The 24,495-nt window shown below is 55.4% G+C and overlaps 1 protein-coding gene across 1 annotated transcript; it reads left to right on the top strand.

Annotated features, from left to right (window-relative positions):
* The first annotated feature begins 1,085 nt into the window (after positions 1 to 1,085).
* NID2 (nidogen 2) lies at positions 1,086 to 24,447 on the top strand. The gene is made up of 22 exons (XM_058807002.1): positions 1,086 to 1,274; positions 2,018 to 2,326; positions 7,519 to 7,751; positions 7,993 to 8,342; positions 8,900 to 9,049; positions 9,129 to 9,374; positions 9,574 to 9,774; positions 9,893 to 10,111; positions 11,206 to 11,349; positions 12,017 to 12,145; positions 12,227 to 12,370; positions 12,452 to 12,571; positions 13,029 to 13,262; positions 13,934 to 14,170; positions 14,263 to 14,484; positions 14,578 to 14,747; positions 15,733 to 15,862; positions 19,088 to 19,259; positions 22,004 to 22,161; positions 22,713 to 22,836; positions 23,475 to 23,587; positions 23,679 to 24,447. Exons 1-22 carry the CDS (start codon positions 1,086 to 1,088, stop codon positions 23,687 to 23,689), a joined length of 4,005 nt encoding a protein of 1,334 aa, XP_058662985.1. The 3' UTR covers positions 23,690 to 24,447.
* The last annotated feature ends 48 nt before the right edge of the window (positions 24,448 to 24,495 follow it).

The following is a 24,495-nucleotide window of genomic DNA, read 5'->3' on the forward strand; positions in this document are numbered from 1 at the left end:
GCGGGATTTGAGCTCTTCCTGCCCCCCACCGCCACCGTGGGCGCTCCCACCCCGGCCCGAAGGCAGGGAATTGGGAATTCTCCTGGATCGCTGCAGATCTGGAGATGATGGATGGTGGCACAGAGGAAGGATAAACAGCGCTGACCCTGCGTGCGTGGGGGCCGATCGCTGACCCGGCCGAGCGCAGATTTTGGCCGGGGGCTGCCGAGTGTTCCCCCCGCGGCTCCCGGGGGATGAGGGTCGCGTTCCTGCCCGCCTCGGGGGAGCGGGATCCGAGCGGGAAGCGGGGAGCGGCCGGAGCCTCCCGCCCAAACCGCGACCCCCGCCCCGACCCCGGCTGGACGCGGGGGCGCTGGGGCGAACCGGGGGGAATGGGGGCTCCAAGAGGAGGGGGCTGCAAGATGGGGGTCTCCAAGAGAGAGGGGTTCCAAGATGGGGGGGAGTTTCCAAGATGGGGGAGGATCTCCAAGATGTGGGGGGCTCCAAGATAGGGGAGTCTCCAAGAGGGGGGGTCTCCAAGATGGGGGGCTCCAAATGGGACTCTCCAAGATGGGGAGGCTCCAAGAGGGAGGGGCTCCAAGATGGGGGGGGGTTCCAAGATGGGGGGAGATGCAAGAGCGGGGGTCTCCAAGAGGGGGGTCTCCAAGAGGCGGGGGCTCCAAGATGGGGGGGTCTTAAAGAGGGGGGTCTCCAAGAGGGGCGTCTCCAGGATGGGGGGCTCCAAGAGGGAGGGGTTCCAAGAGGGAGTGGCTCCAAGATGGGGGGCTCCAAGATGAGGGGGGGGTCCAAGATGGGGGTCTCCAGGAGGGGATCCCCCCCCTCATTCCCGGGATACCCTCTCAGGACACCCCCGCTCCCCCCGGGATGCCGTTACCGGGGGAGGGCGGTGGGGGCCTCAGCCCCGGCCGGATTTTGGGTAAGATCTGATTGGCCCAGGCCGGGGCCGGCCGCTGTTGGGCCCCGCCCCCCGGGCTGCTCGCTGTCCCGCCCCGCGGGGCCGGGGTCGCCCCGTCCGCTCCGTCCGGCTGCGCTCTGCTGCTCCCGCTCGGCTGCTCCCGCTCGGGGCTCCCGTGGCCGCCGCGGGGATGCGGGCGGCGGCGGCGCTGCTGGCGGCGGTGCTGGCGCTGGGGGCGGCCCTGCCCCGCCCGGGGCTGCTCCCGCACGGCCCGGCCCGCGGCGATGCCCGGCTCCGGCCCGGCGACGACGAGAGCTCCCCGGGGCTGCTGCTCCGCCGCGCCCTGCGCCTCTACGGCCGCGCCGCCCGCCGCCTCTACGTGAGTGCCGCTGGCCCCGCTCCCCTCGCCTTCCCTGCCCTCCTTCCTTCCCCCCGGCCGCTCTGCCCCTGCCCCGCTTCCTCCTCTCCAGCATCTCCCCCTGTCCCTCCGTCTTCACTCCGTCCGTCTCTCCACCCTGTGTCCTTCCATCTTCACTCCGTCCATCTCTCCACCCTGTGTCCCTCTCTCCTTCCAGCCCTGTCTGTCTCCGTCTTCCCGCTCTGCTCCCCTCCGTCCCTCCTTCCCTCTGGCTTTTCACCCCTCCATCTTTCCATCCTTCTTCCCACTCACCCCCTTCCTCTCTTGCCTTTACACCCCCGCCTCCTCCTCCTCCTGCCCGCCCCTGCCCCTCCATGTGCACCTTCGCTGTCCCGCCGCACGTGTTTTCTCCATCCATCCATCCATCCATCCATCCATCCATCCATCCATCCATCCATCCATCCATCCGTTTATCCCTCCATTTCCCCCTTCCCGCGGTCTCCAGCCCGATGTCTCCGGAGGAACAAGAGGGCTTTCTCCTCAGTTTTCTCCCCCGCAGCTGTTCCCCGGCCGCAGCTGGGACAGCCCCCGAGCCGCAGCTCCCTGGGGGATGCAGAAGCCCGAGGTCTTTGTTTTCTGCCCGGCCCGGATGGGGCCACGCGGCCTCGGGGCTCTCCCTGCCCCGAGCAGGGATGACAGGGCCAGGGGACAGCAGTGGTGGCACCTCTGCAGCTCCTGAGCGCCCTGCACCGCTCTCCCTGCAGGTGGGGACCAACGGGGTCATCTCCAGCCAGGATTTCCCCAGGGAGACCCAGTACGTGGATGACGATTTCCCCACGGACTTCCCGGTCATCGCCCCCTTCCTGGCCGACCTGGACACCTCTGGGGACAGAGGGAACATCTACTACCGCCAGGATGACTCCAGGGACGTGCTGGACCAGGCTCTGGGATACATCCAGGCCGGCTTTCCCCGCTCTGCTGCCGCCTTCGTGCCCACCAACGCCTTCATTGCCACCTGGGAGGAGGTGGGCGCCTACCAGGAGCTCTCCCAGGACACCGAGCCCTCCACAAAGGTGAGGCCCAGGGCCTGAGCTTGGTTCCCATCTGAAGGCGAGGTCAAAGGGCTGAGCTTGGTTCCCATCTGAAGGTGAGGCCCAGGGGCTGAGCTTGGTTCCCATCCTATGTGTCATGAGAGGATGAGTTTCTCTTGCGTGGCACCCAAAATTTCTTTCTGAGCAGCTGCGTGATGGCTCCATCCATGCATCCATCCTTGGGTGAGCACCAGGAGGAACGTGGAGCTCTGCTCAGAGCTCTGGCAGTGGTGGGGCTGTTGGCCAGCAGAGGTTTAGAGGTTGCCTTCATGGCTGGAGGTGCTTGAGCAAGGACATGGAGTGACAGGACAAGGGGGAATGGCTCCACGTTGCTTGGATCAGATGTTAGGAAGGAATTCCTGGCTGTGAGGGTGGGCAGGCCCTGGCACAGGGTGCCCAGAGAAGCTGTGGCTGCCCCTGGAAGTGTCCAAGGCCAGGTTGGACAGGGCTTGGAGCAGCCTGGGACAGTGGAAGGTGTCCCTGCCATGGCAGAGGGTGGAATGAGATGAGTTTCAAGATCTCAACCCAAACCATTCCATGATTCTGATTCTTTTCAGACACAGCTTTCCAGTGCTGGCTAATCTGGCTTTGCAGGGCAGAGCGTGGCTGGGGGCACCCTGGTTTAGGTCGCCCATTGTGCTCCTGACCTTTACTGGTGGCTCAGGGTTGGTCTTTCCTCCTGCCCTGCGCTGATTGCGCTGCTGGTGAGCAACCGGCTCTGGAATTTCCACTGTGGGCTGGTTTTGTGCCTGGAAAACAAGCTCAGAGGTGGCCTGCCAGCTCGGGGGGCGGCCTGTGCTCTCCACCCACGGGGCTGATAGGGCTCCTGCGTGGGTGGACCTCCAGCACACAGTGCCTGTCCCTGTCACATCAGGCCGATGACATGCTGAGGAGGTGACAGCGATGCTCTGCCAGCTGCAGGGACTCCAAGGAGCTGAAAGGGATGAGCTGCACTAGGAAAACTCTGGTGATGGGCACCCAGAGCTGGGTGAGGGGTGCTGGGCTCTCCCCCAAAGCCCAGCAGCAGCCACCAGGTCCCCAAGAGCCACCAGGAGCCATCCAGGGCCTTCCAGCAGTGCCTCGCTGAGAGGAAAGCCAAGCAAGGCAAGAGGCTGAGGTTTGGAAGGAGACAAGGCACATTTTTTCCTCTCATTTAAAAGTTGGGAAAGCAGCTGAAGAGATGCCATCAGGGGCCTCACAGCGACCTCGTGGCCATCGAAAACGCAGCCTCCTCTTCTTTGCTCTTCCCCGTTGTGGTTTTTCCCCCCTCTGAGAAGTTTTGGATCGGGCTTTAAAATGAAACCGGTCTTGTTTGGAAACGAGGAGCTCCAGGGAAAGCTCCTGAAATGCAGCTTGTGCCTGTGCTTTGCTGAGCTCCCCCTTCACCAAAACTGCTAAAAATCTCCCCAAACACCACTTTTGTTTTTTTTTTTTTTTAATTTTTTTTTTCCCTGACCAAATGTGGTGTTTATGGAAACGCTGCCCTCCTGCTGCTCAGCACCAGGACTGACTCCAAAACATTTCCCCCTGCCCTGGAAAGTCACAGCTCTACTTTTTGAACCCCAAAAGTAGAAAACTGGGTTAGGGTGGAGAGCAGAGGATCCCCAGACCCCCTTTTTGGGGGTCCTGCCTGGCTGGGAAGTGGCAGTGCCGTGTCCCCTCCAGCTCCTTGGGACATTCTCCTGCTCCCTGCAGTGACATTTTCCCGGGCTGCACAACGGGACAAGGCTGACCCTGCTTCTGTGGGATCAAAACCTGCCCTTTTGGGCTGGAATTTGCCCTTTGCAGCTCTTTGCTGGGGGCTTCCCCCCCTCCTTCCCTTCACCCCACGGTGCCAGCACATGGATGTCACCCGGCGTGTCCCCCCTGCCACCCACCCCTGCCCTGCAGCTGCTGCTGCTGCGATTTGGCTGCGTGGGGGAGGAATCCAGCCCCGGGGGGGTTATTCCACCCCCCTTTCGGGGTCTCTCAATGCCCGAGTGTGTGACAGGCACAACAAGGCTCTTTATATCCCGCGGGGCCGCCGGGAAACCCAGCGATGCTCCGGGGGCCCTGCGCCCCGAAATCAGAGCGGGGGGAGCCCCCCAGCCTCCCTCCCTCCATCTGCTCTGGAGGGTAAAACTGGAAATTCAGTCACTTTTCCTTTGCCCCAAAATCAGAACGGGGGGGAGCCCCCCAGCCTGTCTCTGCTCCGGGGGGTGAAACCGGGAATTCAATCACTTTTTCTTGGCCCCAAAATCAGAGTGGGGGGAGCCCCCCAGCCTGCCTCCCTCCCTCTGCTCTGGGGGTGAAACTGGGAATTCAGTCACTTTTCCTTCGCCCCAAAATCAAAGTGGGGGGAGCTCCCCAGCCTGCCTCCCTCCGTCTGCTCTGGAGGGTAAAACTGGGAATTCAGTCACTTTTCCTTTGCCCCAAAATCAGAACGGGGGGGAGCCCCCCAGCCTGCCTCCCTCCCTCTTCTCCGGGGGTGAAACTGGGAATTCAGTCACTTTTCCTTCATCCCAAAATCAGAGTGGGGGGAGCTCCCCAGCCTGCCTCCCTCCCTCTGCTCCAGGGGGTGAAACTGGGAATTCAGTCACTTTTCCTTCGCCCCAAAATCAAAGTGGGGGGAGACCCCAGCCTCACTCCCTCCCTCTGCTCCAGGGGGTGAAACAGGGGATTTAAGGGAATTCAATCACTTTTCCTTCGCTGGGGCACCGTTCCTGGTGGGAAGGGCTGCTGCTCCCTGCTCGCAGCAGGAGCTCTGTGGGGTTGGTTTTTGGGAGATTGGGATGCCGGGCGGCTCGGGAGGAATGAGGCAGGAGGAGCAGGAGCTCTGTGGAGTTGGATTCTCGGTGTTTTTGGGAGATTGGGTGCAGGAGGAGCAGGGGCTCTGTGGGATTGGTGTCTTGGTGTTTTTGGGAGATTGGGATGCTGGGTGGCTCAGCAGGAGGAGCAGGAGCTGTCTGGGGTTGGTTTCTCAGTGATTTTGGGAGATTGGCATGCTGGGGGCTCACCACGGCTGTGCAGGAGGAGCAGGAGCTGTGTTGGGTTGGTTTCTCGGTGTTTTTGGGAGATTGGGATGTCATGGGGTTGACCAGGGCTGTGCAGGAGGAGCAGGAGCTCTGTGGGGTTGGATTCTCGGTGGTTTTGGAGTGGGTGGGATGTAGTAGAGTTGGTTTTGTGGTGTTTTTGGAGCAGGGGGATGCCGGGTGGCTCAGCAGGGTGCAGCAGGAGCTCTTTGGGGTTCATTTCTCGGTGTTTTTAGGAGATTGGGCGCAGGAGGAGCAGGAACTCTTTGGGGTTGGTTTCTCGGTGTTTTTGGGAGATTGGGATGTGGGGTGGCTCAGCAGGGCTGTGCAGGAGGAGCAGGAGCTGTCTGGAGTTGGTTTCTCGGTGTTTTTGGGAGATTGGGATGCCGGGTAATTCACCGGGGCTGTGCAGGAGGAGCGGGAGCTCTGCGGGGTTGGTGTCTCAGTGATTTTGGAAGATTGGAATGCTGGGTGGTGCAGGAGGAGCAGGAGCTCTTTGGGGGTTGGTTTCTCCATGTTTTTGGGAGATTGGAATGTCATGGGGTTGACCAGGGCTGTGCAGGAGGAGCAGGAGCTCTGTGGGGTTGTTTTCTCGGTGATTTTGGGAGATTGGGATGACAGGGGGTTCACCAGGGTGGTGCAGGAGAAGCAGGAGCTCTTTGGGGTTGGTTTTTGGTGCATTGGGATATTGGGTGGCTCAGCAGGATGGTGCAGGAGGAGCAGGAGCTCTTTGGGATTGGTTTCTTGGTGGTTTTGGGACGGGTGGGATGTCGTGGGGTTGGTTTATTGGTGATTTTGGGAGATTGGGATGACAGGGGGTTCACCTGGGTGGTGCAGGAGCAGGAGCTCTGTGGGGTTGGTTTTTGGGAGATTGGGATATTGGGTGGCGCAGCAGGGCTGTGCAGGAGCAGAACTCTGTGGGGTTGGTTTATTGGTGATTTTGGGAGATTGGGATGTCAGGGGGTTCACCAGGGCTGTGCAGGAGAAGCAGGAGCTCTGAGGGGTTAGGTTCTCGGTGTTTTTGGGAGACTGAGATGTTGGGGGGTTCACTAGGGCTGTGCAGGAGGAGCAGGAGCTTTGTGAGTTTGGTTTTTTGGTGTTTTTGGGGCAGGTGGGATGTCGTGGGATTGGCTTCTCATTGTTTTTGGGACACTGGAATGCCGGGTGGCTCAGCAGGGCTGTGCAGGAGCTCTGTGGGGTTGTTTTCCCGGTGTTTTTGGATCAGGATGGGATGCTGGGTGTCTCAGCAGGGCTGTGCCGGCTCCGGAGCCGCCCCATCCAGGGCTGTGCCCGCGGTGCCCCTGCCTGGCACGGCCCCAAGGCTCGCAGGGCTGGCAGGGCAGGCGGCCAGCCTGCCTATAGCGGGATGTATGGGAAGCTGGGATGTTTTTTCCGCAGGAAACCGAGCTAAAATTGTTCTCAGGGACGAGCAGGGGTGTGGGTTTTCCTCTGGAGCAGGGGGTGTGGGTGGGAGGACGGGAGTGAGGGGCTCCCAGTGCAGGGGTTGCATGGCCGGGGATGCTCCTGGGACAGCCTTGCCCTGAGGGATGGCCTGGCTGTGCCATGGGCTCCTAGGAGGATGCTGAGCACCTTCCCAGGATGTGGCATTGGGGTTTGGCTGGGCATGAGCAGCCCCAGCTCCTGCTCTTCCCCAGGAGGCCTCTGCTTGATCATGGAGTGGGTTGGAAGGGCCTTAAAGAACACCCAGTGCCACCCCTGCCATGGCAGGGACACCTTCCTCTATCCCAGGTGCTCCCAGCCCTGTCCAGCCTGGCCTTGGGCACTGCCAGGGATCCAGGGGCAGCCACAGCTGCTCTGGGCACCTGTGCCAGGGCCTGCCCACCCTCACAGCCAGGATTTCCTTCCCAATCTCCCATCCATCCCTGCCCTCTGGCACTGGCAGCCATTCCCTGGCTCCTGTCCCTCCATCCCTTGTCCCCAGTCCCTCTGCAGCTCTCCCTGGAGCCTTCTCCTCTCCAGATGAACATTCCCAGCTCTCCCAGCCTGGCTCCATGGAGGTGCTCTCTGTCTCAGGGCCCTTTTGGGGTGTTTGCACACCCTGTGGTGTGTGTGGGGCTGCCTCTCACATCCCTGCTCCCCTTCCTTCACTGCTCTGCTCTGTTCCTGCCCCTCAGTGCCACCCATCTGCTCTCCCTTTGGCAGCTCAACACCTTCCAGGCAGTCATAGCCTACAACGATGAGGACACCTACAGCATCTTCCTGTACCCCGAGGGTGGCCTCCAGTTCCTGGGAACACGACCCAAGGAGTCCTACAACGTCCAGCTGGAGCTGCCAGCCAGGGTGGGCTTCAGCTGGGGGGACAGCGACGACCCCAAGAGGGACGGGCTCTTCCACAGCCTGGCCAGCAGCGAGCGGGCTCTGAGGGGCCTGGAGAGGTGGGTGCAACCTGGGGGGCCGTGCTGTGGGCAGGGGGAGCAGCATCACCTTCCCCCAGCCCTGGAGCCTTTCAGAGCCTTTCTGGAAAAACCTGGGGAGTGACCTTGGGGTGCTGGGCTGCACCAGGGGCTCAGCCCCACGTGCACAGGGGCTGTATTGGGGTGCTGGAGGGGTGCTGCCACCTTTGGGGTGGCTTTTCCAGCATGGCTGTGGTGATTTCTGTGTGTGCTGTGTCCACAGGGAGAGCAACACGGGGATCCCTGGCGTGTGGGTTTTCCACGTGGGCAGCACGGAGCACGTGGAGCCGGGGGGTGGCCAGGGAGCTGCTCCTGCTGTGCCTCAGAGCCCCCCTGAGCCCCCCAACCCTGGCACTGCCAGCTACACCCACCGTGTCTCCAGCCACACTGCCATGGCCCAGCGTCCCAGCCACGGTGGCCCGGTGCTGCTGGGCTTTGTCCCTGCCAGGAGGGACACCCAGGAGCCCGGAGGGGACGGTGGCACCGGGCAGAGCTTCTCTGCCAACCCCTCCTCCTACAGCTCGGGCCAGCACGGTGTGGGCGTGGAGGAGGACGTGCATTTCAACCCTGATGGTGAGTGGGGACAATGACCCAGTGGGGACAGTGACCCCTGAAAAAGGCCCCTGGCTGGAATTTCACCCCGTCCCAAGGGCTGGTGCTGCTCCTGCAAAGCTGCTGCCCTTGCAGCTCCTCTGAGGCCCATCCTGCTGCCAAGGGAGCCACACAGCCCTGCCTGCTGGGCATGCCAAGGGGAAAGAGGGAGGTCTGGAGCTTGGGATGGGGTGGGAATCTCAGGGGACAGGTCCCAGAATTGGCCTTGCCACCCTCCCCGCCACCGAGCCAGCTGTGGAGCCGCCATGGCACGTGCCTGGGGGAGCAGAGCCCTGTCCCAGCCAACTGTCTCCCAAAAATACCATCAGGAATTTGATCTCGTGCCCTCTGTCAGATCCGTCTGAAATCAGGCGGCAGGTTCCAAACCCTTCACCCCCTCTGCATCCCGGTGACTCCCTTGGGAGCCGCCACCGCCAGCTGGCTCCTTCCCAGCTTTTGGGGCCAAGAAGGCAAAACACCCACCCCGTGTGAAGGGTGGCTTTGTCACCGTGTCCCCAAGCTTCTCCCCTTGTCCCCAGTGTTCACCTACAGCGCAGCCAGCAGAGAGACGTGTGCCCAGCACCACGGGCAGTGCTCCCCTCACGCCTTCTGCACCGACTACGCCGCCGGCTTCTGCTGCCACTGCCGGGCCTCCTTCTACGGGAACGGGCGGCAGTGCCTGCCCGAAGGTACGTGGGGCGGGCGGCGGGCACGGGCGGCCCCTGTGCCCACCTGCCCGCTGCCAGGGGTGCCCATCTCCCCACCCAGGCGCCGTGCATCGCCTCAACGGCAAGGTGAGCGGGAGCCTGAGGGTGGGACGGGCGTCCCTCCGCTTCCAGGACGTGGATCTGCACGCCTACATCGTGGGCAGCGATGGCAGAGCCTACACGGCCATCAGCGGCGTGCCCCAGCCCGCTGCCCGCGCCCTGCTGCCCCTGCTGCCCCTCGGGGGGCTCTTTGCTTGGCTCTTCGCCCTGGAGGAGCCTGGCTCTGAGAACGGCTTCAGCATCACCGGTGAGAGGGGATTTGGGAGGTGTGTGGCTGCTTGGGGTGGGTGGGGGATCAAGGTTCGGGGCAGCTCTGTGGTTTATCCAGTCCCACTCACCTCTTGCTGTGACCCCCCATGCCGGAGTAGCTGGGAAGGACACTTTGGGGTTAGTTTGGGATTTGGGGTTGTCCCTACAAATGGTGCCCGTTCCCTTTTCCTGCCCAGGTGCTGAATTCACCCAGAACCTGGAGGTGACGTTTTATCCCGGCGGGGAGACGGTCCAGGTCACTCAGACAGCCGAGGGCCTGGGGCCGGACAATTATTTAAGCCTCAGGACACACATCCAGGGTGAGGTGCCATTCCTGCCAGACAACGTCACCATCCACATCACTCCCTACGAGGAGCTCTACTCCTACTCCAGCTCAGGTAAGACCTGTGCCCACCTGCCTTCAGCCCTCTGCACACACACCCAAAACCACCCGAGCCACATCGATGCTGACACCGTTTCTCCCACATCCCTGGGCTTCTCCGTGCCATCGGGCAGCCGTGACATCCTCAGGCCATCGGGAGTACGTGGTGGCGGCGGGCACTGCCAACCAGACCCTGTCCTACCGCCTGCGCCAGAACATCACCGTGGCGGGGTGCCCGCACGCGCGGCTGCCGGCGCGGCAGCGGCTCTCGGTCGCGCGCGCCTTCGCCCTCTTCGACAGCCACGAGCACGTCCTGCGCTACGCCCTGGCCGCCCGCATCGGCCCCGCACCAGGTGAGCTCCAGCACCCACCCCCGGGTGCCAATCCGAGTGCCAGTCCAGGGTGCCAGCCCTCAGAGGGGTGCTGCCATCTTCCGGTGCTGGCTTTGCCCAAAATCAGCCCAAAAGAAGAGTTTTCCCAGCAGTTTGAGGGCAGCGCTGCTGGCGCTGGGTGGCACGGCCATGGTTCCCTGCATGGGACAGCGGTGCTGCAGCACATGGGGTGTAAATGGGGGTGGTCACTCCCTGTGTCTCCCAGGTCTTTTATCCCCCCAACATCCCTGTGTGCCTGTAAGAGTGCCAGGGGATTGCACGGTCAGGACAGATGGAGATGGGAGATCTCTGGAGCCAGGTCATGGAACTTGGGGTTTATTGCAAAGGGCCTGGGTGCAGGGCCCTGCTGGGATTTGGGGTTCATTGCACAGGGCCTGGGTGCAGGGCCCTGCTGGGATTTGGGGTTCATTGCACAGGGCCTGGGTGCAGGGCCCTGCTGGGATTTGGGGTTTATTGGAAAGGGCCTGGGTGCAGGGCCCTGCTGGCAGCTGCCAGCCACAGCTGGAGGAGGCCCAAGAGAAGAGAGGGATAGAGAGGATGAGAGGGTGAGAATGTAAAAGAGGCAAGAGAGCCAAAGCATAAGAGAGTAAAAAAGGTAAGACAGTAAAAGGCAAGAGCTAAGAGAGCAAAGTTCCCGTTACAGTACAATAAATCATCTTCTGTGTTGAATATTCTGATTCTCACTAACCAATCCAGTACAATATACAAATCCTATAGCATTTCCATACAGCCTATAAGAATCACTACATCACCATACTGTGTTACATTTTAAACCCTAAAACCTCCTCTTTGGACCCCTTCTGCCAAGCTGGCAGGGTCTGCTCTGACCCTTGGGCCTGTCTGCAAGCAGAGGGTCTTGTTTCATCATGTTTCATCACAAGGGGATCACCTTCAGCTGGCCACACCGTTGTTTTCCAGTTGTTCAGTAACTGAGGGATCTCAAAGCTTGCTTTCATTTCAATCTCACTTATAGCTTCTATATTCTCAAAATCTTTTGCCAGACAATCATATTGATAAGGCTTTCCTGTTTCATCTTCCCCAACGTGTGCCCACAGACGATGCCGAGAATCCCGGGGTGAGCCCGTGCCACGATGGCAGCCACGCGTGCGAGGAGCCGGCGCGCTGCCAGCCCGGCGCGGGCACCGAGTACACGTGCGAGTGCTCAGCTGGGTACCGTGGAGATGGACGGGGCTGCCGAGGTCAGCAGGGCTGGGGTTGGATGCTGGGGGGCAGCTCTGGTGCCCACAGAGCCACAGGTCCCTGGGGAAGCACTCCAGGAGCAGACAAAAACAGAAGGGAAAGAAAGGAGATACAGGAAAAAAGCAAAACCAGTTGAAAAATAATTCCTGCGTTTCATAAATCCAGCCAGCTTTGTTGTTGCTTTCCTATCACTCCAAGCTTTGCACTGCAAATTTATCTTCCAATTTTAGAGTCCCTTTCTACAAGAAGCTGCCCAGTGCCAGTGAGTTGCACTGCATAGTGATGATGGCAAGGAATTTGAGGATCCTGCCTTTCAATAAGGAATAGGTTTCTCTCTCCTAAAATCCCAGGTTAAGTGACCAATCTGATCACCTCATTTCAGGAGAAGGAAACCGAGTTTTAAACCACAAATACTTGAGAACATTGGTGTGCCGTGAACAAACGCTTCTTTGTCACAACCATACACCAAAAGCGATCTTGCTCTTTTTTTTCCCTCCTATTTTGAGCTGATTAGAAAGTTAATTCCGTAGCTGATTAGGTTTGGTGACAGACATGGGATGGGCAGCGTGGGGCAGGATATTCCCTGTCACACCACGGGCAGCCAGACCATGAGGATGGGGGTGTCCCACCACCATCGGGGTGCCTGGTGTCTCCTCTTTTCCCCAGATGTGGATGAGTGCAGCGAGGGCCTGAGCCAGTGCGGGCCCTTCTCCGTGTGCCTGAACGAGCCGGGCAGTTACCGCTGCGAGTGCCGCGGCGGGTACCAGCCGGCGGGGGACGGGCGGGCGTGTGTGCGTAAGTGCTGACCCCACCGGGGTGTACCCCACTCCCGTGCCCTATGGAAGTGCCCTGAGCACCCCTCCCGTGTCCCCACAGCGCTGGCACCGCCGAGTGACCCCTGCGAGGCCGGGCGGCACCGCTGTGCCCCGGGGGACCGGGCGCGGTGCCTGTCCCGTGGCGATGGCCGCGCCACCTGCGAGTGCCTGCCCGGCTACACCGGCGATGGCATCCACTGCTCCGGTAAGGCGGGCACGGGAGGGACCCCACAGCGCAGCTGTTGGGGTGTCCCTGTCCCTGCTGATCCTGTTTTCCCCTGCACAGATGTGGATGAGTGTGCTGAGAGCCCGTGTCACCCGGCTGCCATCTGCTACAACACCCCCGGCTCCTTCTCCTGCCGCTGCCGGCCCGGCTACGCGGGCGACGGCTTCCAGTGCACGTACGGTGAGGTGCCCGCCCAGCCCCGTGCCCTCCCTGCCTGGCACAGCTTCCCCACTCAGCCCCGTGCCCTCCCTGCCTGGCACAGCTTCCCCAGCTCATTCCCCACTCAGCCTTGTGCCCTGCCTGCCTGGCACAGCTTCCCTGCTCAGCCCCGTGCCCTCCCTGCCTGGCACAGCTTCCCCAGCCTCATTCCCCGCTCAGCCCTGTGCCCTCTCTGCCTGGCACAGCTTCCCTGCTCAGCCCCGTGCCCTCCCTGCCTGGCACAGCTTCCCCAGCCTCATTCCCCGCTCAGCCCCGTGCCCTCCCTGCCTGGCACAGCTTCCCCAGCCTCATTCCCCGCTCAGCCCTGTGCCCTCTCTGCCTGGCACAGCTTCCCCAGCCTCATTCCCTGCTCAGCCCCGTGCCCTCCATGCCTGGCACAGCTTCCCCAGCCTCACTGTCCCCTTTTCTGGCTTTCCAGCAGCAGAGGGGAACCCGCAGCGCCTCACGCCGTGCCAGCACGAGCGGATGTACCCGCGGGAGGTGCTACCCCTGGGCGACGGCCACGTGCCCCAGTGTGACGAGCAGGGCCGGTACCGGCCCCTGCAGTGCCACGGCAGCTCCGGGCACTGCTGGTGTGTGGATGCTGCAGGGCAGGAGATCGCCGGCACCCGGACAGCGCCGGGCACCACCCCACCACGCTGCGGGAGCCCAGGTCAGTGACACCCTCTGGGACTGGGTCCTTGGGCGTCTGGGTGGTGTCCCAGTGGCTCCCCACTTTGGCCCAGCCACCAGCAGTGTGGGGACAATGAGGCACAGTGGATGGAAGGGAGTCATAAACTAAACAGCCATAAACTAAAACTTGAGAGGTTTCGTCTCAGCATGAGGGAGAATTTCCTAATGCTGAGGGTGGCAGAGCCCTGGAAGAGCTGCCCAGGGTGAGTGTGGAGTATCCCTCTCTGGAGATTTTCCAAACCCACCTGGACACATTCCTGTGTCACCTTCTCCAGGTGACTCTGCCTTGGCAGGCAGGTTGGACTGGAGGATCTCCAGAGGTCCCTTCCAACCCTAAGGATTCTGTGACTCTGTGACCCTCTGCCCAGTCACCCTGCTGGGGCTTCACTGTGGGCAGGGTGCTGCCAAGTGGGTGCATTGAGGGGCTCCTGGGTGTTTAGGGTGCCCTGGCCCATTAGGTTACAGTGTTTGTGGCCACTGTGTCACCTCCTGTGTCAACTTATGATGGAGGCAGCAGCTGTGGGGTACTGAGGGGGCTGGAGTGGGGCAGGTGCTGGTAGACAGGGGACAAGTGATGCCAAGGTGCCACGTGGCTCCAGAGGAGCTGGTGGCACCCCCTGAGGCCAGTCTGGGGGTATTTGCCACCAGCAGAGTCCATCCAGCAGCTGACGCCGTGCGAGCACGCGCGGATGTACCCGCGGGAGGTGCCACCGGGGCCGTCCCCCGTGGGCGATGGCCACGTGCCCCAGTGTGACGAGCAGGGCCAGTACCGGCCCCTGCAGTGCCACGGCAGCTCCGGGCACTGCTGGTGCGTGGACGCCGCCGGACAGGAGATCGCCGGCACCCGGACGGCACCGGGCACCACCCCACCTCGCTGCGGGAGCCCAGGTCAGTGACACCCAGGGGGGACAGGGGACACAGGGCTCTGCCCAGCCCTGAGTCACCCCAATAGCGCGGTGACTGTCACCGTCCCTTTGCAGAGCCCACGGAGCGGCCCCCCAGCATGTGCGAGCGCTGGCGGCAGAGCCTGCTGGAGCACTACGGGGGCAGCCCCCGCGGGGACCAGTACGTGCCGCAGTGTGAGCCCAGCGGGGACTTCGCCCCGCTGCAGTGCCACGGCGACAGCGGCTACTGCTGGTGCGTGGAGCAGAGCGGCCGCGAGATCCCGGGGACGCGCTCCGAGCCCGGCACCACGCCGCCCTGTAAGCGCCCCAAAGGCACCCTGGGCACCCCCAGCTCTGGCATGGAGCTGAGGGGGTGACGCTGAGCCACCTGTGTCCCTTCTGACACGCCAGGTCTGCCCAGTGTGGCCCCACCCAGCGTGCGGCCCGAGCCCCGGCCCGACGTGTCCCCTCCGGCCTCGGGGACGTTCCTGCTCTACGCGCAGGGCCAGCAGATCGGGTACCTGCCCCTGAACGGCACCCGGCTGCACAAGGAGGCTGCCAAGACCCTGCTGTCCCTGCATGTATGGTACCCGTGGGGTGGGCAGGGGGTGCAGCAGCACCCAGGGGGGTGGGACAGGCTGGGGCCCTGGTTTCACCTCTGTCTGAAGTGCTTGTCAGGGTTTGAGGGGTCACCTCCTGGGCACCTTGGCTGTGCTGGATGCCTTGGTGGCACTTTGGATGAGTGACAGGATGAGGAGGCTTGGCTTCCCAATGACGGAGGTTATTGGGATGTAATTATTGACTGGGGGGTGGGGAGGCCCTGGCAGAGGTTGCCCAGAGAAGCTGTGGCTGCCCCAATCCCTGGAAGTGTCCAAGACCTGGTTGGAGCAGCCTGGAATAGTGGAAGGTGTCCCTGCCCATGGCAGGGGTGGAACTGAATGTTCTTAAGGTCCCTTCCAACACAAGCCATTCTGGGATTCTATGGGTTCTATTTTCACCTCCCTCCAGCCATCCCCAGCAGAGAGAGAGAGGTCTCAGACAGGTCCCAGACCTGGGACTGCTCACAAAGATGCTCCCAGAGCTCCCCAGGGTTGGTTTCAGCCTGGATTTCCAGCTGCAGGGCTGGCCTTTTTCCTTCCTTGGACTCCCCTTGGAGCCTGGCCATGTGCCTCTCCAGCCAGGCCAGACCAAGGCAGTGGAATGCTGGAATCTGGGCCAGGACCCTCCCTGCTCCCTGGGGAAGTGAAGGACTTTGCCAAGTATTCCCTCTCCCCATCCTGAATGTCATTCCCCAGGCTGGCTTCGCTCTTGGAGCACCCTCTCCTTCAGGCAGAGGGTTCACATCCATCTGGATGTGAGCTGGCTAAAATCCTCTGCTGAGGAATTCAGCTGGGAGGGTGCAGTGGGAACAGAGCAGAGTCTTGCTGGGGAAATGGGATTTGAGTGTCATTCCCACTTTCAGCGTGTCCCAGGCAGCTCTCAGTGCCAGCTGATGGGCTGAGGTTCCTCCCTGAGCCTCCTGGCAGGATCTCACCCCGTTTTTCCCTCCTCTCCTGACCCTGGCAGGGCTCCATCGTGGTGGGCATTGACTATGACTGCCGGGACAGGATGATCTACTGGACTGACGTGGCCGGACGGAGCATCAGCCGGGCTGGGCTGGAGCCAGGCTCAGAGCCAGAGACTATCATCAGCTCAGGTGGGCTCCTGTCCCCAGGATTTGTTAAAAAATATGGATGTTGATCTAGGACCGATATCCAACTGTGATGGACAAAAACTCTTAACAGTTTAGAGTTAGAAAGTGTGTGTTCATTGTGGGATAGCTCCCAAATACACACCTCAATTCACAGGTGATTACAGAGCCCTTTTATCTGTACAAGTGTTGAGTACCCAAAATACAAATCCATATTCATAACTTTGGTACATCTCATTCCCAGTATGGATATTGATCTAGTACTGATATCCAAAAACTCTCTAACAGTCTAGAGTTGTAAAGTGTGTGTTTATTGAGGGATAACTCCCAAATATACACTGCAATTTACAGGTGATTCTAGAGTCCTTTTATCTGTAAGTATATAAAAGTATCTATATAAGAGTATCTACAAGTATATAAGAGTATTGAATACTCAAAATACAAATACATATTCATAAATTTGGTACATCTCATTCCCAATATGGATATTAATCTAGTACCAATACCCAAAAACTCTCTTACAGTTTAGAGTTAGAAAGTGTATGTTTATTGTGGGATAGCTCCCAAATACACACTGCAATTCACAGGTGATCACAGAGCCCTTTTATCTATAAGTATATAAGAGTATCTATAAGTATTTAAGAGTATTGAATACCCAAAATACAAATGCATATTCATAACTTTGGTACATCCCATTCTCAATATGGATATTGATCTAATACCAGTATCAAAAAACTCTCTAACAGCTTGAAGTTAAAAAATGTGTGTTTATTGTGGGATAGCTCCCAAATACACACCCCAATTTAGAGATGATTCCAGAGCCCTTTTATCTATAAGTATACAAGAGTATATAAGACTATCTATAAGTATATGAGAGTATATAAGAGTATCTATAGGTATATAAGAGTATTGAACACCCAAAATACAAATCCATATTCATAACTTTGGTACATCCCATTCCCCACCCTGTATGGTAATTAGTTCAAAAGCCATTAAGCATGGTAATTAGTTCAAAAGCCATTAAGCATGCACAGTTTGTTCCTTGAAATGGGTGGGTTGTCCCTTTCATGGGGAGGGGTCCCAAAATGAGGAAGTAAATGAAGTCTTCCTCGTTCTGACCTTTCTGCCTTTTCAATGCAAATGTGACAAATGAACCCTTGGTAGAACTCCCATTCCCCATCTTCAATTGGTTTCAGAACAGAGGAGGCCACAATTGTCTCATGTTCCTAAAAGCAATTTATCAGTTTCTATATTCTTCATTAAAACCCAGCTCACCAAACATTGTGCTGACAAGCAATCAGTTATTAGTTAACTACTAACTCTTAACTTCATCAAGGCCTTTTATTTTCATTTATTTTAATTAACTCCAATAAAGCTTATCTTAGCTCCTCTAAAATCTCTAAATTCCTTAAAGTTTATGTCTCACCCAGTGTCACCTGCCCTGAGCCACGTCTGCTCTTCCCATCCCAGCTCCAAACTCCTCCCATTGGTGCCTTTTTGGGCTACCTAAAAACAGAGCCCAGACAAAATTTAGGCAATTAAAAGCAGTTATATTTATATTTATTGAAGAGCCTTCAGGTACATTTCGGGCAGACAAAGCCCATCCAGGGGCTACACCCAAAAATGGACAGTTTTCACACTTTTATAAGTTTGGTACATTTGCATATTGGGGGTTAATCTTCCAATTACAGCTTCAGGTACTGAAGTCACTTATTGGAATGTGCCCTTTGTTGATGGAGTGGCAAAACCTTAAAAAGGAAATAAGTCTATAAGTTTCTCTCCTCAATGAGGTGAGAAGACATCTCATAGGCCTGGGGGACTTCACCTCAAACTTAAGGATGGCTAATGGGACAGAAGCCAAAAAGTCCACCCTGGGCAATTTACTAGAAAAAGAAGAGAACAAAGAAACAAATCACTTTTGTGAAGTGTTTTACCAGGAGCAAGGACCTTTTGCACCTGGCTTGTTTTTTCTCTGTAAAGAGCTTTGTTATTTTGCCTTTTTTTGAAACTTTTATTTTTCCAACACTGCAACAGAAGCCATTCTGCTGATTTTATGCCTTCTAAGGTAGCTGAGCTATCTTGGGTGTGAAATAGATCGCTAAAAGCTTATGAGACCTGGCTTGAGGAGACCCATATTTCATTATTTACCTCACGTGTTGAATTTGTGGGCATCCCCGACATGGGAAGAGATGAGAATCTTGACTCCATGTTTCAGAAGGCTGATTTATTATTTTATGATAGATATTATTTTAAAAGAAAATGATATATTAAAACTATACTAAAAGAATAGAAGAAAGGATTTCATCCTGCTAGCAAGGAATAGAAAGGAATGATAATAAAATCTTGTGACTGACCAGAGAGTCTGAGACAGCTGGACTTTGGCCATTAATTAAAAACACAACCACATGAGACCAATCAAAGATGCACCTGTTGCATTCCACAGCAGCAGATAATAATTGTTTACATTTAGTTTCTGAAGCCTCTCAGCTTCTCAGGAGAAAAGATCCTTATGAAAGGATTTTTCATAAAATATGTCCGTGACATCCAAGTTTGCTCCCTCCCCAGCTCCCTTTTGTTTAAATCTCTTGGGGCCTGAGTCAGTGAGGTGTCCTTGAGGAATTGTGTCTGACCAAAATTGGAAAGCAGCAGCTCACACTGTATATGTATTTTAGAGTTTATATGTCGTTTATACACCAAAGAATTACAAGATTACAAGTGTGTCACAGACATCTTTTATGAAAAATCCTTTCCTTCAGATTTTTCCTCCAGAGAAGCTGAGAGGACTCAGGAACAAAATGTAAACATTGATTATCTGCTGCTGTGGAATGCAACAGGTGCATCTGTGATTGGTCTCATGTGGTTGTTTTTAATTAATGGCCAATCACAGCCCAGCTGGCTCAGACAGAGTCTGAGACAGAGCCTTTGTTATCATTCTTTCCTATTCTATTCTTAACTAGCCTTCTGATGAAATCCTTTATTCTATTCTTTTAGTATAGTTTTAATGTAATATATATAATAAAATAATAAATCAAGCCTTCTGTAACACGGAGTCAGATCCTCATCTCTTCCCTCAACCTGAGACCCCTGTGAACATGGTCACACAAGTACATGAAACATTTAAAAGTTAAAACCTTAAGGCATCACCATCCTCCACCTTTGGGCTGGGGGTGCCTGAGGGCTCCCAGAGCAGCGTTTACCCACGCTGAGCATTTCCCCCCCATTTCCCAGCAGGGCTGATCAGCCCTGAGGGCCTGGCCGTGGACCACCTGCGCCGGGCCATGTTCTGGACAGACAGCGGGCTGGACAGGATCGAGCGCGCGCGGCTGGACGGCTCCGAGCGCCGCGTGCTCTTCGACAGCGACCTCGTCAACCCCCGCGCCATCGCCGTGGACCCCGTCCGAGGGTGAGCACACAAATCCCCCACAGGGAGCTTGGGCTTCGGGCTTTGTCTTGGTTTGGAAAGCCAGGTGTTTGCTAAGGAAGGCAGGAGGCTCCCCTGAAATGGAAAATGTAAAACCCCCGACCTGTGATGGTGTTCACAGGGGTCTTAGACCCTCATCTCTTCCCTCATCCTGACTCCATGTTTCAGAAGGTTTGATTTATTATTTTATTATATATATTATATTAAAACTATACTAAGAGAGTAGAAGAAAGGATTTCATCAGAAGGCTGGCTAAGAATGGAAAAAGAAGGAATGATAACAAAAGCTTGTGTCTTGGACAGAGAGTCTGAGCCAGCTGACTGTGATTGGCCATTAATTAGAAACAACCACGTGAGACCAATCACAGATGCACCTGTTGCATCTCACATCAGCAGATAATCAGTGTTTACATTTTGTTCCTGAGGCCTCTTGGCTTCTCAGGAGGAAAAATCCTAAGGAAAGGATTTTTCAGAAAAAATCTTGGCTACACCCCCCTTTTTCCGAATTGCTATAAATTTTAAATTAAGGGGCTCTCGGGAAAAAAATATGGGAGCAGGAAATAGCAGTTCTTGAATAGGGAAGAAAATAAAAAGATAAACAATGCAGTGAACTAAACCAACACTGTCAGAGTCAGAACCCAACCTGACACCCTGTGGGTCAGGGTGTTGGCAGCAGTCCCATTGGAATTGTGGCTCAGCCCTCCTGCAGCGTCAGGGCTGGTTCTGCTGGAGCAGGGATCCTGGAGAAGGGTGCAGTCTTCCTCTGGAGATCCAGGGGAAGAGGGAAATCCTCTGGGAAATCCAGTGGAGAAGCCGTGCTGGTGTTCCAGAATCTCCAGATTATATCCAGGCAGGAATGCTTGGCTGGTGTTCCAGAATCTCCAGATTATATCCAGGCAGGAATGCTTGGCTGGTGTTCCAGAATCTCCAGATTATATCCAGGCAGGAATGCTTGGCTCCTCCCTCTGGGCTCACATCTGCCAATGGGATGCTGTAGTTCTTATCAGTCATGCAGGGACATTCAAGAGCTGTTATCAGCAGGTGTCTCCCTGTGGTGGTGTTTGTAGGGGTCTCAGGATGAGGGAAGAGATAAGAATCTTGACTCCATGTTTCAGAAGGCAGATTTATTATTTTATGATATATATTATATTCAAAGAAAATGATATCTTAAAACTATACTAAAATAATAGAAGAAAGGATTTCATCAGAAGGCTAGCAAGGAATAGAAAGGAATGATAAAATCTTGTGACTGACTAGAGAGTCTGAGACAGCTGACTGTGATTGGCCATTAATTAAAAACAACTACATGAGACAAATCAAAAATGCATTTGTTACATTCTACAGCAGCAGATAATTACTGTTTACATTTAGTTTCTAAAGTCTCTCAGCTTCTCAAGAGGAAAATCTTAGCAAAAAGTTTTTTCATAAAATATGTCCGTGACATCTCCCCAGTTGTTGAAGAGATAAGTAGAACTGCCTGCTGAACAGAAGACAACTGCCATACAGATGGCAAATAGAATACAATTTGCTTGGCAATCCAGGACAAAGGTGCAGAACTTGGCCTTGCCAAGGCTCCTGTGGACACCCTGGGGGGGCATTCCCTGGTTTTGGGAGACACAAGAAGTGATGTGGCCGGCGGCTGGGTTTTGGGGTATTGTTTCTTATCAGTAAAACAGTCTCACTGCTGTGAGTTCAGCAGCTTTTCATTAGAAGGCACAAAATGGCCAACAATCTCTTGCTACAAGGTCTTTTAAGACTAAACCACCCAATTAAGAGCTGACACCTGGATTATTTTCCCTTTTAACCCAATAACTGATCCCACAGAGCCCACAACGTGGATTTTTCCACCCAGTAACAAAATGCCACCCAAACCCATGGAGAAGGAAGAAGAAGAATCATGAAGAAGAAACCCTGTGCCCTCCATCTTGCTTCCATCCCCAACATACTAAAAATCCCAAAACCTCAATTTCTTACCCAGTGACACACCTACACTACTCTCCATAATCTATTTCACACTTTTGTGGGTTCCAGTCTACCTTGAAGTGTAGGAAACTTTCTCCATGAATGAGGGTCAAAGTGAGTGCTCCCCTGGGAGTCAGAGCACCCCAGAGCAGACAGAGAAATATTTCCAGTGCCCTGGGTTTCCACATCCTCCCTATTCCCTGCCTGGCCCTCATCTTTGTACTGCCCCAGGCCCCTGGGCAGAGAGAAACTCAGACTCTCCATGTGTGGGTGCTGGGACAGAATCATCTCACCACGGTGCTGAATTGAACATCTGTGGATGTTATGCAAAGTTCCTTTTTGCTTCCTTACCCTGGACTCTGTTAGCAGCAGTTCAGCCTGCTGCAGGCCCCGTCCTGACCTTGTCCTGTAGGAGGGATTGGCTCTGCTCCCCAGCCCCTCTTTTTATTGAATTATTTGAGATCTGGATAAAGCTGCTGTTCCAGTAGATTCAGGATGTAGATTATTTTGAAGAGCTGTGCCTCCAGGGTGCTGTTGGGATACAAAATGTGCTGCTCCTCAGACTCGCCCTCGTCGAGGAGCCGCAGTTTGGGTCATAAACATGTCTGATATCGTTCTGCTTTGTTTGGAGAGGTTTTTTTCCTAATCAAATAAAGATGGTTCAGGCACTGATAAGGGAAAAACCAGGCCTTGCTCCTGGCAAGAACCAGGATAATCTCCCACCACTCCTTACTCTTGTGCCCTGTTTGTGCATTATTTCCCAAGCAACCTTTACTGGACGGACTGGAATCGCGAAGCTCCCAAAATCGAAACTTCCACTGTCAATGGAGCCAACAGGAGGGTTCTGGTGCACACAGACATTGGTTTGCCCAATGGCCTGACTTTTGACCCCTTCTCCAAGCTGCTGTGCTGGGCAGACGCAGGTAATGTCCCCAAGGATGGATCAGAGAAGGTCACACTGGATCTCAGAGGAAAATCCTGGGTGTCTTCAGCTCAGTGCTACCTGTGGGCTCCAGTGTTGTGCCAGATTGGATTTTAGGAAATATTTCTTCATAGAAAATGTTGTTGCTCAGGGCAATGATGGAGTCCTTGGCGCTGGAGGGATTTAAAAGCTGTGTGGATGTGGCACATGGGGACATGGAGCAGTGGTGGCTTTGGCAGTGCTGGGAATGGCTGGACTTGATCTTAGGGAGTTTTTCCAACCCTGAATTTTATGATGCTACATCTTCAGGCTGAAAAGCTGTTTCAAAATGTAATAAATCAGGAAAGGCTCTTCCCTCAGAGGGTGCTGGCCCTGCTCAGGCTCCCCAGGGAATGGGCACAGCCCCGAGGCTGCCACAGCTCCAGGAGCTGCCAGGGATGCCCAGGGTGGGATTGTTGGGGTGTGCTGTGATCCTTGTGAGTCTGTGAAATACCAAGAACATATTTAGTGTGGCATTTCCAGTGGGATGGGGAATATTTTGTGTTGGAACAGGCACCAAGCACCTGGAATGCACATTCCCGGACGTCACCGGCCGGCGCGTCGTCCAGAGCAACCTCAACTACCCCTTCAGCATCGTCAGCTACGCCAACCACTTCTACCACACGGACTGGAGACGGTGAGCAGGGAAAACCCCACGCCCTGCACGCCCGGGAATGCTCAGCTCCCCTCCCTGAGAGGAATCCCAGCCTGCTCCCAAACCCTGGAGCCTCCCCAGAGCTCTCCTGGATCTCCGAGCGCGGCTTCAGCAGCACCTGCTTGTAAATCTCAGCACGGAGGAGTTGTTTAGACACAAGCGCAGCTCCCTGGGAGGGATAGAAACAGTGGTTTGGGTGGTTTTTTTTTAAACTGAAACTTGGCTGAAGTCTCTGGATGTAGATGAGGTCCAAGGAAAGATCCTGTCCTCAGCCGTTCCCTCCAGCAGCAGGAACTCGCCTCTCTTCCCACTCCAGCTGGAAGCTCTCACAGCTCCCAGCCAATCTTGGGTTACAACAAACACTTAAGGGCTTGCCACGCTTGGAGGAGACTCTCAGGGAGATAATCTCTCCTTGGAAGGCTCTTTTCTGTGGCTGCATCACCACACAGAAATGCACTGACTGAGCTGGAGGAGGATTTTATGGAGCAAATTTCTTTCCACTTGTCCTGCAGGTGTTCAGAGCAAGATTTTCAGCTGCCTGTTCTAAATATGGGAAAAACCCTTAAGTTTCACAGGTGAATAAAACACTTCTTCCCTTTTTTTTTTTTTTTTTTCACCAGGGATGGGGTGATAGCTGTAAATAAAGAAACAGGCTCCTTCACTGATGAGTATCTCCCAGAGCAGCGATCCCACCTCTATGGAATCACAGCAGTTTATCCCTACTGCCCTGGAGGTAAAATCCCACCCAAACCCCATCCCCTTGTGAATTCTGATAGCCTGAAAAATCTCCACTTCACACTAAAAATCTCCATTTCTCCCCACAGCCAGGAAATAGTAACTCCATTTTCAAGGGAACGAGGATCTTTGCACCCAGAGGAGTTTCAGACCCAGAGAACTGTCGCTGCATACAAGGGGGAGAAGTCCCTCACCGAGGCCAATGAAGTGCCCTGCTTTCCTGCAAAAGATTTTCAAGTATTTTTTATAGTTATACCTCAAGACTTTACTACTGTATTTTTATACCAAATGGAAAATGTTGAGATATTACCAAAAAAAAACATCCTGGGAAGCTCAAGCCATGACTTGAACTCTTGCTTATGCAAGATTTAAAATGTAGCTTTTTTTTTACTCCAATGTTTTATTTTATTTTATTGGAAGAATGGATTCATTTTTCATAGTTTTGACAATCTGACCAAGAGGTCTTTTTATCCAAAAATAAGAAATTAAGTGCCTATGGGAAGCTGTGGATGCAGTTAATTACTGGGTCTAATTAACAAACAGCCCTGAAGACAGAGACTGTGTGTGCTCCAAAATCCTGCAGAACAGGGATGGGATGTGGCAAAGGCATTGAAGATTTTCCAGAGGATGATTCTGTGTTTTCACCACTGCCTCCATGCATGTCTTTTAGTATTTATATTAGAAGAATATGCTAGAATTGATCTGTTCATGCTTGTTGGGTCTTCCAAGTGCCTTCCTAGACCTACCCAGTGTAGACCAATACATGTTCAGAAATACCAGTTACGTTGTAATGCTTCACTTTTTCTAAGTTACTTCAATAATTGAATAAAAAAGGTTGGTTTTAAGTTGCCCTTGGGATACAGTTTTTCACTATTTCAGTTGTAGGGGAATATTTCAGCATGCCAG

Source organism: Ammospiza caudacuta, chromosome 6 (genome assembly GCF_027887145.1).
Source record: "Ammospiza caudacuta isolate bAmmCau1 chromosome 6, bAmmCau1.pri, whole genome shotgun sequence".
Taxonomy (NCBI): domain Eukaryota; kingdom Metazoa; phylum Chordata; class Aves; order Passeriformes; family Passerellidae; genus Ammospiza; species Ammospiza caudacuta.

Bases quoted from the DNA above. Each gene is read 5' to 3' on its own strand.
- NID2 (XM_058807002.1), top strand. From the start codon at position 1,086: ATGCGGGCGGCGGCGGCGCTGCTGGCGGCGGTGCTGGCGCTGGGGGCG. The intron at 7,752-7,992 runs GTGGGTGCAACC...CTGTGTCCACAG, and splicing joins GCTCTGAGGGGCCTGGAGAG to GGAGAGCAACACGGGGATCC. The intron at 10,112-11,205 runs GTGAGCTCCAGC...GTGTGCCCACAG, and splicing joins CCGCATCGGCCCCGCACCAG to ACGATGCCGAGAATCCCGGG.